Source organism: Leuresthes tenuis, unplaced genomic scaffold (assembly GCF_036924035.1).
Source record: "Leuresthes tenuis unplaced genomic scaffold, fLeuTen1.0.hap1 SCAF_4, whole genome shotgun sequence".
In the NCBI taxonomy this organism is placed as follows: Eukaryota; Metazoa; Chordata; class Actinopteri; order Atheriniformes; family Atherinopsidae; genus Leuresthes; species Leuresthes tenuis.
In genome coordinates, this window is record NW_027325358.1 from 25,962,505 (window position 1) to 25,979,048 (window position 16,544).

The 16,544-nt window shown below is 44.6% G+C and overlaps 1 protein-coding gene across 3 annotated transcripts in view; it reads right to left on the reverse strand.

Annotated features, from left to right (window-relative positions):
* tnrc6c2 (trinucleotide repeat containing adaptor 6C2) overlaps positions 1-16,544 on the reverse strand; it is a 47,274-nt gene that overhangs the window by 15,303 nt on the left and 15,427 nt on the right. For 2 of the 3 annotated variants that reach the window (XM_072383452.1, XM_072383451.1), the window contains exons 4-5: positions 10,747-11,181; positions 486-2,954 (exon numbers count right to left, since the gene is read on the reverse strand). In XM_072383452.1, coding sequence (XP_072239553.1) covers positions 486-2,954; positions 10,747-11,181 — 2,904 coding nt within the window. The remainder of the gene's footprint in view (positions 1-485; positions 2,955-10,746; positions 11,182-16,544) is intronic. The other variant, XM_072383453.1, reaches the window with a different exon arrangement.

Here is a 16,544-nt window from a genome sequence, read left to right on the forward strand (position 1 = left end):
TTGGCTGATTAAGTATTTCTGTTCAGCCAGCAAGTATCTTAAGGTGGTCATTAGGCTCAATTGTAGGTGCAGTATAAATGGTAAGCAGCAGGGGGAGGTGGTCTCATTCACAATTATAAGGAGTGGCAGAGTTAGGTATTCAAGCTCTGTTGTGTCTATATACATGGCCTTTGTCTTTGTGGATTTATTCGAACTGGCCGCAGCACTAACTTAAGACTACTATTCATGATTTTAATTAGGTATCATGGTAAGAAACTAAATTCCTCTGATGCCATCTGCTAAAAAACCACTAAGAGAATTTTTCTAAGGAAAAAAATCTGTTGTTTCCAAGGTTCCTGCAATTTTGTTGCGTTGTAAGTCAATAAACATTGTTGCCTTTATACAAAGATGAAACACTCTTTTAAACTGTGGAAATGTTAAATGCCAGTTCAAGCTAATGTAATACATTATAACAGAGATATATATTTTTAATAGATTTCAAAAACCTGGGTTGGCGAGAGGGGGTCTGCCCTGGGGGCCCGCACTTGGATGCGAGGCAGCATTGTTGGGTGATCCATTGTTGTTTCCTTGGTGCTGCAGGTGAGTTGGGAGCTGGCCGTGATGAGGATGGTGGTGCATGTGGTGAGGGTGGTGGTGATTGTTGTTATTGTTGGGCATAATTATTCCACCGTTCTTGCTAGGAGGTGGGCCGCTGTTGCCTGGGTTATTATTGGGATTGTTACGATCCCACATGTTGACAGTCTTCTTGTAGGTGTTAGGATCACCCCAGGTCGATGTTCCATCATCAATCTCCATCTTCCTGCGGATGGAAGGAGGAGAGGGCTCCTCCCAGCCAGTGGGTTCCATGCCTTGGTCTTGTTTGCTTACATTTCCCCTGCCTGAGCTGCTCTGCTTCACGGAGCCAGGACCACCCCAGGAACCAATGCTGACACATCCTCCACTACCAGTGCTACTGCTGCTTTCTTGGGGCTTAGAAGAGCCCCAGCCTCCCTGCGCTGGGCCACTGGTACATGAGGTCTCCCCCCAATTGCTGTTACTCACGGCAGGAGCGGGTTTGCCCCATCCCCCTCCTCCTCCTCCTCCTCCTCCTCCTCCTCCTCCTCTCACTCCTCCTCTGGGGCTTTCTTTCCATCCGCCAGTTCCTCCACTACCGCCATTACCTCTTTCTCCTTCCCACATGTTGCTAGAAGATCCATTGTTCTTCACATCTGGCTCCCACTCCCCTGTGGTGGAGCCATTGGAGGCCCCATTACTACTGCCCCAACCATGGGAGCTTTTGGGGCCATCTCCCCAGCTTGCTGGCTGGTTTTTCTTCGGGGCATCGTCCCAGCTTGGTGACTTATCATCAGATCCCCAGGATGGTGTTCCCCCACTTTTAGAACCATTGGAAGGTAAAGGGTCTCCCCAGCCACTCCCTTTGCCATTCGGGGCTTTATTGTGTGACGGTGGGGCGTCTCCCCATCCTGATCCAGTCTGAATTGGCTGAGGTGGAGGAGCTCCCCAGCCAAAGGATGATGATCCCTCACTTTCACTTTTTCCCCCAGAACCAGGCCTCTGAGAGGGCCCAATGTTAGGGTTGATAGCACTTCCATTGGCTGAGGAGGGTCCACCATTAGAGCTAGAGTCTCCTATCCTGTCAGAGCTGCCATTGCTCTTTACATCATCAGAATTGGCTTCTTCCATCTCCCAGACAGTGTGCTGTCGGATGGGGGTCTGTCCCCAACCTGAGTTATTCAGCACTCTGGGGTCTAGGTCCTGCCGGGGTAGCACAGGGGTAAATTCCATGCTGGAGGATCTGTCTCTTTGAGAGGATCGACCTTCACTGCTGTCCCCACTATCCTCACTAGCTGGGGCTGTCCCAGAATGCTTACCCCATGAGCTAATGTGCTGCTCTTGGCCTGAGCCAGAACTACCAGCATCTACTGAGTCCCAGCCTTTAGATACATCCCCACTGCCAGAGGATTTTCCCCAGTCACCCCAGCCACAACTTCCACTACTTCCACCACCACTGCCTTGGCGACCCCAGGCAGAAGGGCCTCCAGAAGGAGTCGAGTCCCAGCCTGAGTCCTTCGGAGACCCAGTCGTCTTGATTTCTCCACTACCCCACACAGAGCTGCCTGTTGTGTCACCATTGAGCTGGGATGATTCAGTAGGAGACTGGCCTCCCCAGCCAGTTAAGCCATGGATAGGGCTCATAGGCTCCTGAGCTTGTTTCTGTTGTTTAGTGTAATTTGGTCCGTCAGTGTTAAGGTTAGTTGGTTCCATATTGAAGGATAAGTTAGCTTTCTTTGAGGGGTGCTGTTGATCATTTTCATTACCACTTATCATGCTGACCCATCCTCCCCCACCATTATCTGCATTCCCATTTCCCACATTTCCATTGCCATTTATGCCTGGTGGGAGGGATGGAGAGTTGGACACTCCATTGGAACCAATAACTCCACCTCCACCACTTTCATGACCCAGAACAGGCCAAGCTGATGGGTTGGCGTTGGGATTGAGGTTCAAGTTAAAATTGGGTGATCCCCAATTGTTAGGAGCTCCAACTCTGCCCCCATTCATTGCTTCTAATTTCACATCTGATCCCCAGCCTCTATTGCCCGCAAATGCGTTGGTTGATACAGGTCCTGTCATCATGTTATTGTTTGTTTTGAGAGAGTTGTAGTGGGCCTGCTGGCCTGCGGCACCTGTGGCCATACTCAGAAAACCACTTCTACTAGTAGTAGTGACAGCACTGTTGTCTAGGTCAGAGCCAGACGAGCCCAAGGGGCATTCTGGTATGGCAGGGTGGCTGTAGTCAATACTACGGCTGATGGATGGCCAATTTTCTGTATCACTTCCGTCAATGATCACTTTGTCCCAGCTGTCGGCACTGGAGGAACTGTCAAAGTGTACAGAGGCTCCCCAATGAGAGGTGTCATAGTGGGCACCAGGGCCACTCTGGATAGATATGTCTGAAAAGAAAAATAAGAGAGAGAAGGGTGAGACAACAGGTAGCAGGGGAATATAATCAAAGAGATAGCTGAAGATGAGTCAGTCACACAGAAATAAGAGCGTATAATTTACATAAGACGCAGAAATGTAAGAAATAAAGAAGATAATACATAACATAAGAAGACAAAGGATAAAAAAAAATAAGATAAAAATTACAGAGTGGGATATGAGCGACGGGAAAGAGAAAGAAAGAAATACATTAGGTTTGACTGAGGGACTTCATGTTATAACACTAAGTCCACAGTCAGGGTCCAATAAGTTTCCTGAACCAATTTTATGTTCTTGGTTGGTTAATGCTGGCTATCAGCCTTAACGGGATGAGATCGTCACACCTGTATGTTTCACAATCCAACACAATCAGAATGCATAGCCGAGCATGTTCCATGTCAGATCAGCTATGACATATCCATATATCCTAGTCCTGGTGCAGAAACGGTTAGACTCAACTTTCTGTCCTTAATCCATCCCCCTTTCCTACTCTCTTCATCCTCACTTCTTCTTTTTTTTTTTTTTTTTTTTTTTTTTTTTTTTTTTACTTCCACTTCTGTTTCCAAGTTGTTTCCTCACCCCTTTTTTGGTCCTTACTTCTTTCTCAGGATGCCCTTATCTGGTATTATACCACACCCCTATTTCTCACTCTGCCCATATCTCTTCTCCCCTTCATCTCCCACCTCTCTCCTCACCCCTTAATTTCTCCCTCTCTCCCCTCTGCTCTCCTCCAACAACCCAGCAGTGAGAGGCCCATCTGTCTCCATCGTGGCTTTGCTGGCTGGGACTGTGAAGGGAAGCCCAAGTGGAACGCCGCTCATTTATTGGAATGAAACAAGGACGGCTTCTCATCCATCACTCCTCATGCTCTGCTGGGCTGACTCCTCCTCCAACTGCACTGCACTAAAACCAATAATTGCGTCTCTCTGCTGGCTTCTCACTACCTGCATATACATAAACCACTGGATTTTTTCTCCTCTCATATAAAGTACAGGCTAAAAGTTGGAACATACCTTCTTAAATAAGTAAGTGTTTTTAGACAATAGACTTATTCTTCATATGTACAAACAACACTGGAGCTAAGGACCAAATGCTCATTTTGATCAAGGACTTATGGACTACTAAGAATCACAAATCCAGAGAGACTAAACCAAATGAGAACCTTTCCAGCAACTCTGATCGGCATTGTATCGCACGCAAGCAAGTTCATTGGGCACAAAAGCCTCCAATCAGATGGGGAACTAACAATAGACTGAGTCGATGCTGAAAAAGGGTAATCAATCATTGGGAGGCAGCTAATCAATGATCTTATTAATGCAACTAGGGGAGTGCAGGGAGAATATTGATCCAGCATGCAAACACTCCAACCACTGGGCCAGCCTCAGTCAACTGGTAGAAAACCAATAAAAATGACTGTCGTGAATATCTCCAGCACACAGGCAAAAAAGCATATAAAAGGAGAACTTCTCTCAGTTATTATGTAGGACGACAAGACGATAAATGTGCATCATAAACACGTTTACATGGACACTGGGTATCTATCCGAGTTGATTTCCGAAACAGCAAAAGACTTGGTTCCAAAAGTAAAAACCATGATGAGTTTTAGCATATCCACCGTAGATAAGCTATAACATTACAGTGAGATTTTTGTAACTTGCATCAAATTCCTATTAAAATGCAAATGCACAATATGCCGTCAGTATTCATGTAAGAAATCACAATTATAAAAGACAGTTAAACATTACTGGCCATCTTTGATGTCTTTCGCCAGCTTTCAATTGTAAAGACAACGCAGTTGGTAAAATATTTGCTTGGTTTACTAATTCAGCTGCATTACCTTCTATTACTCTGCTGATAGCAGATTTCTGCAGTTATTCTGATACAGCTAGAAATGTTTGACCCTGAGATAGAGACCCTGAGGTCAAAGTAATCCACACAGATGAGAGAAAAGTCCATTTGTTTGAGGTGTGTGGGCACAAACATTAATGGTGCCACAAGATACTGTGTAACATGCCACAGAGTGGCTGTGAATAAAAATTGCTCCTCAACACACTTATCTCAACTCCCCAGGCATCATTATCTCATGGGGTCATCAGACTGATGGCACACACGCATACACACTAGTCTGCAGTAAGTTTGCAATCAGGCGAAAACAGAAAATATATGGAAACATCACAACAAAAGAGACCTACATCTGCAGTACCTTTGCTTTTCTAGTCGAGCACCCTTGGAAGCTGTTAAAATCTGAAGACAAGTCAGACGAGAGCGTTCAATAAAAAGCCTTTAATTAGACTTTTCACAAGCTTTATGTCCTCTGACAGTTTAGTCAAAGGAGTGGGCCAAATCTTAGTTTGCACAACAAATCTAATAAAGACTGCGGTAGAAACATTCTGCAGTTACCTGCAGGGCAAAGCCTTCATACATGACAAGCAGGCAAAAAAATGAGGTCTGGTGGAAACAGCCCAAACTTAAAGACATATTCAATCAACCTTGAACTGAACCTCCAGCATTGTTTATCATTACATACTGAATGATGGTATGCATTAATATCTTTCTTTATTCATGCAGTGAGAAGTAAATGTCTAGTGAAGGTTGGCGATATTATTTTAATGTCCCTCAATCAATTCCTCTTTTGTGTTTTCCTATACAGGATGTGGTTGTTGCCATTGAAAGAACACCATGCCTTGAAATGTCTCCAAGTTATAAAAATAGATTTAAATCAAAAGTGTTAAGGTGTCAAATATCGCTGCTTGCAATACTGAAAGCTGGATGAGTAAAGTGTGATTTAAAAAAAGGCTGATTTGGCACCATTTCATTTAAACTCACTGGTGCGTGCCGCTTGCTACCCAAATACACAGCAAAGAAGAAAAATAAACAAAACCCAAAACGGCATGTTTTGTTTTAATTTTCCACAGCAAACTCTCAGCAGCTTGTCCACGTTTGTTTTCTAAAGATCGAGAGAGAGAAAACACGACTTTTATTCAAGGCAACTGCTGTTACTCCATGACAGTTTTCTGAGCAGAGAGCCAGTTTATCAGGGCTGGACTCTGGTTTTTGACGTTACAACCACCACACACACATCTTCCTTACTCATTTGCACAGTTTGTTTTCTGAAACATGCAAAAAAAAAAAAAAAGGAAAGATGACAAGCCATCACTCTTTTAATCCCCCGTATCGGATACAATATAAATCTAACACCCAAAGCCCCATAATAAAAAAAAAAAAAAAAAGAGGAAACTAGAAGCATAAGGACACGGTGTTGCCAGCGGTACATTCGGTCTGGGAAAGGGTGAATGGAAAAATACCCGAGGAGAGGTGCAACAACTTCATTCTCAGAGCACTTTTCCAGGTCCATGCAATTATGGGCAAGAGCACACATCCTCTTCATGCATCTGCAGCGTTCTAACACAGAGCAACAAGGGCAATGCACTGCAGCCACCAGGAGACTAGGGTGTTCGTGGCTGTGAAATGCATAACAGGATTTTCTTTTTAAGTGTGTGCTCTGGAAATAGCAAATATGGGCATCTGCCACGACAGAAACTGGAACACTATGAGCTCCGCGAATCGAGCATTTATCACAGGGCTGTTGGTTTTGATGCTTCTGTATATACACCTCTGAAAAGACCCAAAACAGTCTCTTTCAAATTAAACTATACGTGTCGTTCGAACGCCTTCGCAGGAATTCGGAAAAAAAAAAAAAAAACGGCCTCGCTAATTCGTGGCAAATCACTGATTTGAGGGAGGAGCATTACAGCAAGCTGAACATGAAAAACAAAGACAAGGGGACAATTATTTTCATCCACCATTTGCAATCATGTGTGAGTAAGGCGCTTCTGCGTTCATTCAGGTTGCAATTAGTAGGGCAGTCTCTGATTATGCCTTCTGAATGAAAGCGGTGGAAAATAAAAAACAAAGGGGCTCTCTATGGCTTCTCATGCTTCCAACAGAGAGCAGGACTACCTTTTGTGTGCATTACGTGCAAGTCAACACAAGCTTGCTCACGGCATAGACATGCGCAGAACTGTAAAGCCAGCAGACTACAGCTCAACACTAACAAAGATTTTCCTAGTGATGAGTGAACCATCGGTGCTTGTAATAACGGGAACAAAGTAACAGCGTCTATACCGTGAAGCTGTGTGATGCATTTCAGAGTTGAAGGAGAAATGAGCAAAAGACAAACTTCTTATGGAGGACTTGCTGCCATCATAGACATGGCATTCTGCCAAGAATTAAATGCCTCCCCTCCCCTCTGAATGAAATGAAAGGCTGGGTGACAGAACGTGAGAGGGTGAGGGTGGCGGGGAGAAAGATGGAGGAGAGTCTGGGGGGAGGGGCTGGTATATGCAGGGTCGAGGGAAAAGAAGAGGGAATAAAAGAGCAGACACTCAGTGTGGCAACAAACTGATTTCCACATTTAGACAGCGGGCCACAGACTCGTGCAAATTGTCGGACGACATGAAACCAGAACCAAATCAAGAGGAGATGTTTATTAATCGTTTGTGCCCTCTCCATTTCTCTTTGAGGAGCGCTTTACGCCCACTCACATCAAGGACGGCGTGCACTTGTTTTTCCCGGAAGCAGAGAGGAAAAAGAGCGACTGAAGGAATGGTCCCACGGGGGCTGAAAAGCTCATCATTCATGTCTGTTTACCTCTGCTGAGAGATGAGAGAAAATAGGAGAGGGACACCATCATGACTACCCTGGTTTCCCTGACAGAGGCTGCATTAATGAAGCCACTGGGGAGTTCTCTCAGTTGTGTGGGCATGAGTGTGTCGCAGCTTGAGCACAAGGGGCAATCTATACGTCCCCGGCTTCATTAGAGCCAAGTAGTCTTTAGACTATTTGATTTTTTTATAACATACAAACAGCCACGGGCTGTTGATGTAAGAAGTATTTTGAAGAGGTGGGCCTGCATTTTCATACGATGGCACAAAAGAGCTGATATACTTTTCAAAGCTTTTTTTTTTGTTGTAAGAAAAGAATCCTATATTTCAAAACACTTTAGTTTAGTCAAACACAAGCAAGCACATTGCATCTTTAACTTAAAAATCCCAAACAATTTACTTTCAAATCAAAAGGGGCCAAATGAAAGAGCCAAGTGTTTTAACTGCACCCAACAGAGTCCCTTCTGGCTACATGTGCTGTCTGGATGACCAGCAAACAGCTGTTGTGTTGTGCTTCCCACAGTCTTAAAAGACCCCCCATTCCAGCACCTGCTGGTGGGGAGTCTGTCTGGACGGCTGCTGGCTGCTTCAGACCACTTAATGGTCCCCAGTCAGCTGGAGAGACGGGAACTGTGGGTGCAACAGACGGATGAAAAGGGGACAGGGGGTCTCTGTCTGGTGGGACAAATAATGCTGTTAATAGGGCAGAGGTTATGTGACAGAGCAGTGTGTAAATGCCCTTGAATTTGGAGGAGGTTGCCTTTCAGTCTTTTGCAATGAGCTGGTGTTTGACAGCATGGGGGAATGTTTCAAATTCAGCCTTCAAATAAAAGAAAGAACCTTTTTCCCCAGCCAAATTTCCACACATTTACATCAAATAAGGCAAAAGGACATGTCTTTAACCGCTTTGGCACGTGCACGATACTGCTGCTATCCCTGCGCTTTGTGTGCATATCATTGTGTTCTCTTCCCTTTAAACTTTGAGCTGGCTGGCCCGGAGGGGAAACGGCTATTTCAGAGGACACAACTGGGTCAGACCAGTCAGCCACTGCATCTTTATACATGTGTTTTTGTTTTCATGACCACAAGAACACCAATGAACTGTCGCATCCCCACATCCCCTTGGAGCCTCGTCAGAGGTCAAAAACAAAATCAATCTAAACAGAGCAAAGACAAGAGAGGAAACTTCATGTCTGTATTTTCTGGCAGTGTGCACAATATGTGAACTTAACATGAAACTGAGATTTTGATTAAGATATATAATTAACATGACTTCTTTGTGCATAAAAGGGAATCAGTTATTATAAGTTCAAAGCATAGAGCTATAGACAAAGTGGCACCTGCACAACCTAAATAATCTTAATAGCATTCAAATACAACAATTATAATGTTAACAATACACAGAGCAGGAGATTTGAGCCCAACATGAGCGCGACATCATTTAACTACGCCGTTTTCTCTCTAATTTATGTACGCCAGAATCACTGCAACAACGGGGCAGCTGGCTTGAGGCTATTAGCTGATCAGACAAGAAAGAACAGGCTGCGGACTGGAAGCCCTCTGGACAAAAACAAGAGTGTAAAGGAGGAAGAAACCCTGCCAATGGCTAATCTGCCAAAGGCAGTGTTGGACTGAGAGACCCCTGAGAAAACCAGAGCGAGAGGTAAAGGCCAACAAGGAAAACAACTGCTGGATCGAGACATTACAGGTTAATACACTCAACCAGGGCATCTTAACACGTCTGAAGCCTGAAAACTAAAGGCTGGGACATTATGCTCCAATGCTGCGAATTAAGCCGGCAGCCAAATTTAGATCCCGGCCCACAGCTGAGAAAACCATGCACTCATAACAGCCGAGAACACATATTACATCTTTATTATTAGAAACTACAAGTTTCTCATGCTTTTAGCCGATAATTAAAAAATGCTGGATCAATTAAGCTAACCTCAATTATAAAGAAGTGCTTAAAGAATTACACCAGCTTGAAAGAAAGACATGCAAAACATCCCAAAAAACAGAAATTCACTGCGGTTACATGAGTTTAAGTTTTTGTTTGATGCTGTGACTGGTGGAATAGGCACGAGCGCAGGAACAACGAGCGTACAAAGACCAGTGCCTCTGCAACGCTTTTCTGGCAGATCTGCTTACCAAGAGCCTGGTGTTCTCACAGCAAATGTTCAGACAGTAATCAAATGCAGCACGGAGTGGCAAAACAGTATTGATCAAAAGCTGGGGGGGGTGAGCCAGAGAGGAGAAACCCAACAAAGATGCAAGCAGATGCTCACGCTCACAATGCTCACGCTCAGAGCCTCCACCATGAAAACATTGTGTGGGGCATGATAGAGGTATCCCCGCATGCATATCATCAAAGTTGGTGCATTATGGTGGGAGGATGGGATTCACTGCCACTTCTGCATGTGTGCACATTATGCAGATAAGTGCGAATGCTTCACAGACAGTCAATAAATAAATGAATGAATAAATAAATAAAATGAAAGAAAACAGCACGATATGCTCTACATGGCACGAAAAAAAAAGGACATAAAAGCTGAAAATTCTAATTACAAGTGCTTAGGCACTTTTCTCTTTGAAGAAAAAATGGGAGCATCCGAGGACAGAGAAATATAGCTGTAATTCTGACGTAAATAACTGCCAACGCAAACACAAACAAACCATTCCGCAAACAGCTCTCTGAGGCAAGCGCAGTGTAGGGGACAACAAGGGATTCATTAAAAGCTACCGCTGGCTAAAGAGGTCCGAGTGTGAGTCAAGGCCAAGCGCATGCAGAGGCTATAACAACTGAACCCCCTTTCTATACAAGAACATGCAGATGTGCTGCCGAACTATCAAACTGATCACTTCTTCTTTGCCGTGTCATCACTGTGGTCAATGTGTGCTGCTTTGCATCAGAGGAGTTGAATACAAAGTTCAAGACGAAAAAACAAAAGATGGAAAGGATGGAAAGTCTGTTTACAGTATGTGTCCAAACATGAAGTTACTGTCAATACAGCCAACATCAACTGAAGTGACAACCACCACATGGAAAACAAAACGTGCTCCACACAGGCCGCGTACACAAACTGACAATACTGACACAAACCTGAGTGGCGTTTGCCCGCAGCGGACGTGGCAGAGTTAAGGGTAGTGCTGCTGGTACTCGTAGAAGAAGAAGAAGAGTAAGAAGATGAGGGTGAAGAGGAGGAGGGTGAGGAGGAGGAGGAGGGAGTGAGAGCGCCGAGGGCTCCTGCAGGCAGTGGCTGGCCTCTCTTCAGTAGCTGCTTGTGCTCCTGCTGACGGAAGCGTGGGGGCACCTCTCTGGGCGGGTAGCGAGCACTGGCAGAGGACAACTGGCACTGCTGCTGAGGGGGAGTCTGAGATGGGAGCTGGCTACCGCAGGGGGGGCGCTTGCCATTGCCAGAAGAAGAAGAGGAGAAGGAGGAGAAGGAGGAGGAGGAGGAGAGGGGCAGCGAGGGGCTGGCGGGGTGGAGGTGGTGAGATGGACCGGGACTGGGCTTAGTGGGAGCAGGCTCTGGCACTGGACAGATATAATACACGGGCACACAAGCATTCACACACAGAAAAACACATGCAGGCAGCAATGTGTTAATGTCTGGGAAAACTCACTGGAACATTCCTACATTACAGAGGTTAAACATGACCGGGCAGTACTGACGCTGAACAAAGCCTGAAATAAAATGTCAGACACATTTTCTCTCGCCGCCTCTAAAACAGAGAAGTTTCTGTGAACAGCAGTCCAGTTTTGTCAGATGCAGTATGCTCATCACATGTGATAGCAGCACACAAAACTGACACCAGTTACATTCTCGCAGACTTTGATGGAACATAAGCACGACAAATGAAAATGTCTTAAAGAATGAGCAAGTGATTCTGATTGGAAACACATGCTTATCGAGTAAATACCATTTCTGTGTATTGCATTGTATGTATGCTACTCTGATGGTGTTTTCTAAGTACTGTACGTGTGTATTATCACTTCAAATCACCTGCTTCAGACAGCCTGTTGTTGAACATATGTTACCAGCCCAGACACGCGTTACTGTGAAAAGGTCATTTTTTCCTGAACACACAAACATACAGAGCCACCTGCTGCCTTCCTCATTAAAGCTCTTCTGTTGCTTCCTGGCCGCTGGTTTCTTATGTTGGTTTGGTCTATAAGAGCTCAAATGATTTGGCACTAGTCTGACCCTGTGGCTGCAGAGACCAACCCGTCAGTCATCTGAAAGATGTTTGTATCTGCAGGATTTGAATATCTGCCAAATTGCACAAACTGGCAGGAGAAGAAGAGAAAAGGTCTGACTTACACACTTTGCGGTTTTATGAAGAGAGTCGAGGAGTATATTGGCACGATTCTGCGGCCGACTGCACAGATGAGCGAGTATCAGCAGCACTCTACCTCAGAGTTCCTTTCTGCTTTCATTTACAGCTAACAGCTAACGACCCAACAGCTGCTTTGAGTTGCTTTTTGTGGCATGTGTAAATGCAGGATGAATAGTTCATGATGTCGTTTTCCACAGTCTCAAGATAGATTTGGCTGTTCTACACAGCAGATGTGACAGCTTCCACTCAAGGGAGTGGGATGGGGACGGGGAAAGCAGTTTAGTGCAAGAAGAGGAAGAGAAGGGGGGTCAAAGAACTAAAGCTTCAATCGCTCAAACGCGTTGCTATGCGAGCCTCAACTACTACGTCTTATAATGCCGTGCTAGCAATGAACCCCACAGTGACGTGCACATCTGCTAACGCCGGAGGTTATAATGAATGATGAGTACGGAGGTATTTTCTGTGCCCGACGTGAGCTTCACTACAGACATGGACATAAACAGACTGCTGAAGCACAGACACAGCAACGAAGGGAGCAGAAAGTAGGAAACATTATCATTCTACACAAGGAAGACTACTTTATTTGGACTCTTTTCTTTCTTTTAGTCACACACGCACAAACTTCCTCAGGGGCACAAAGTGCACATGTTTGAAAAAAAAAAACAAAAACATAAAAATGTGCCACACAAGCAAAAAGACTTGTTTGAATTCAATTCCACTGATGAAACCTTAGTCAAAGAGAGAAAAGAAAAGGGGAGCTGCTCCAGCAGTATCTGGCTGGATGTTAGCTTGGAACTGCAGCTGGTGACGCACATCTCTGATTAAATTCAGCTCAGCCCGCCTGACGCCGTCTCTGCCAATAAGACAGCAGGAAGGTGAATACACACCGTCTTGCCCCCTGTCCTCCCTGTTTACCCCCATCTTTCCATCAGCCGGTTGCTCTGTAGCCCCACAGCTTCAGCTCTTTTTTTTTTGCATAGTTCTCTGCCTACTATGTTGTTCTGCTTCTTACATCCTTATCATTTATCTCGGATCTTTCTGTTTCTTTTTACTCCCCCGTCTTATTTCTGTCTCCTTGCCATTTTATTGTTTGCACTCCAAATCTCCCCCTCCATCCAATCTGTCTTTATCCTTTCTTTTCCTTTTCTTTCATCTCTCTTCCAAGCTCAACCCGATGTTTCTAACAGGAGCCCAATTTCCCAGAACATCTCTTTTCTTTCCTCTTGGCTGCTGCGTACTTCCACAGACTGTTGTAACAGTAATTTTCAAGAAACCCAGTAACCTCTCCAACTCACAAATTTAATTCTAGTTTGGGTTCCTGGGCCTGGATTCAAAGTAGTATTTTCCAACGAGGAGCCACCGAGATGCAGTTTACAGCACTGTAAGTTGATCTATGTTCTGGGAAAACTAGTTTTAGTTTTAGGGCTTCTGTTGCCTGCCTGACTTTTCAAATCAATGCAATCCACACAGACACAAATGCACAAAAGGGCTCCTCCGATGTTTTAAGAGTTGAGATAATTTGATCAAAAAGACCAATACAGATGCTACTGCCAGTCTGGTAGATAAGCAAATGACAAAGATTACCACATCTATTATCCTCTACATGCACAGTGATGCCCTTCATTAATTCCCTACAATAATCATGATACATTTAGAGCCAAACTGTCATAAACATCATCACAAAAAAGCTAAAGCAATCCTACTTTCCAAGAAAATTGCAGCTCTAACCCTTTTTCAGCTGATTAACGTGCAGCCATCTTTGGAGTCATCTGTATTTAACAGGAATATCATGGCTGAGAATGAGAATTAACACACTCCAGAGAGGGAAGCAGAGTGTGAGCATGTGTGTCAGGAATGAGACGGCAAAAAATCCTGATGTGTAACAAGAGAGGAAAAGAGGACGAGTGAGAGACACGGATCCCTCTCTACCCCACAAAAACAAACACATTTAATGAGACATGTCTTTCATCCACGAAGGTGAGCGCCTCGGAAGAGGAGGGAGTTACAAAAAAAATAGCGGAAAATCTTTTGGATGACAGCATTAAAGTGAAAAATCTTCTGCACCAGTCGATGCCTGTAAGAGGGGATGAAATCTGCACGCTGAAATTGCACGATACTGAATTTTACATCAACTGGATGACAGTTCTAGAAGACCCCCCCCCCCAACACGACTACCTCAGAACCTATTGTACAACCAAAGAAGCTCATTCACAGAAACCTGCAAACATGTAAATGAATGCTTCAGCTCAGTTTGTCTGAGCAGAGACTTTTACTGCTTCAGGGTTTCTGGCTTCACTATTCTCAGTAAAGAAATAACATCAGACCAACAGAGTTCCTGCTTTGTCACCTGCGAGTCATAAACCTTACCCATAGGTTACCACAGAGAATAATCACTGCACCATCTTCACTGATGCACGACTGTTCGTGTAAAAACAGTGAATGTGTAACTTGTGCTCTGACAGGTTAGTCTTTTATGTGCCACTGGCAGCCTTTGCACATCTAACTAAACGTGGAAATGAGACCCAGTTAAATAAACATCTGTCTCAGCTGCTCTGTAGATTCCATTAAACTCTCTTGCTGGGGCTTTCTCAGCCACCTTGCACAAAAGTTTTAATTACAGCCTTCTTTTGAAACACTAAATGGAAAATAATGAGTAAATCACAGAACTGGAGTTCCAAGAACAATCCAGAATTAGCAAGGAGATGGGGTTATGTGCTATTGTAAGGAACTGTTTGGCTCTCTGAGCCCGGTGCTAGGCAGTGCAGGTTCCCACATCTCTTCTGTCTATTGTCTGCAGGCCCACTTTATTATGCAGCCATGTTTCTAGAAGAGGGGGATGCAACACACAGGCTTATGTGCCCTACACAATGGGGCATTTCTTAATCCAATAACAGCTAAGAAGTAGTGAAAGTAAAACAAAGACTTTTAAAGAGGCTTTAAACAGTTGTACATCTAGGTGAGGGAATATTTACTGTTAGCCTTCAAGAACAAGATAAAGAAAAGGAGCCTGTTTGCGAAAGATCCACTCAGATTGCCATGGAAGGAACATGAAAACAATGTGAAGGCAAAGGCACAAATGCACAGGCTTAACTAGTGCATGAAATGTTTAGACTGAGCCGGTGACCTTTTCTGTATCACACCTCTCATTTCCTTCCTCAAATTGTTAATAAAGCAGATTCGGGCTCCATGTTTGTTTCAAAGTGGAAGAAACAGTTTCCCTTTTGTTGAAGTAGGTTCTCGTTTTAGCTGCTCTATAGTTTTCATCTGAAAGCCTCAGAATTGAAACTACATTCTTGTTAACAACTTGTCACTGAGAAGCATCACTGACAAAAAAAAAAAAAATGTTATAAATGCAAATCATTTAGTCAATCAAGTTAATAATGAAGACACAAAAAACTAGTAAATTAACAATGAAACTAAATACACATGGCAAATAAGAGGATCCCTCAGTCACTGAAGTCTAATGTATGTGCACTGGCCTGCTTATGCACTCAACTGATCAAATGAGTGTGCTTATAGACGGTCCCATCTGTCAGCATTAGAAGAGAACAACAGAAACTCCCTGCTTCACACACACACCAAATACAGGCAAAATTTCTCACCACTTACCCATTCCATAATGGGCCGTTGCTATGGAGACTGACAGTTGCCTAATGCACCTCCGAGTGCCTCTTGTGACCTCATGTGCCTTTTGCGACCCCTTCCCAAACGCCGCTTCTTCCACCCTCCTAATTAGTCCTCCCTCCTCACCCGCCTGTCCGTGCCAGGTTCTTGTTTTGAATTCTCTTTCAAGTCTCGGTTGCTCATCTCAGCCCCGTTTCCTTCGGCCCGCGAGGAATATGACGGCGCTGCCCACAGAAGCCCCTCTCGCTATTTAACCCTAACAGTAGCTGACTCAAATTCTGAGCAGGGAGCTTTAACCGGATCACAGTACACCTCTATTCGAGGTCAGTGCCTGAGGGCAACAAATCCCTGAGGATACATGCCTTCTGCTCATGTGAGTGACATGTCTCAAAGTATATTGAACTTTGAACTGCTAGAATCACACGGTTGCTAGGGAGTGAGGAAACATCACGGGCACGACTCAAACAGTTTCTCATGCATACATTTTTATGACAACAACTATGAGGCATCGAAGGTCAGACAACATACACTGGTAAGCTCTGTCTCTTCTTTCAATGACAATGGCCTGTGGCCTAACAATAGGACCCCTGAATGGAGACGTACAGTCCATCTACATTATAGAAATATATACTGTAAATCCAAACACCGTGTCGTTAAAGCACAGGCCGAACTGTCGCTCATATCAGCTGCGCTGAATCTCATTAATCTGCCTGATATTTGACAAGTAGCAGCTCACTGTCGGCTGGGGGAAGACATCGTGGGGGAGGGGTGAGAGGCACCGACTAGGCTCTGTTGTCAGCAGCGTGCGAGTGATCACGCTACATAAATGCACAGAGGGGAAAGCTTCGTTTGAGTTTGAGCATCCCCCTTGTTTCTTCTACATCTCTCCCTCCATCCTTCATTCTCCTCTGGTTCTCGACAAGCGTGAGGGGAAAG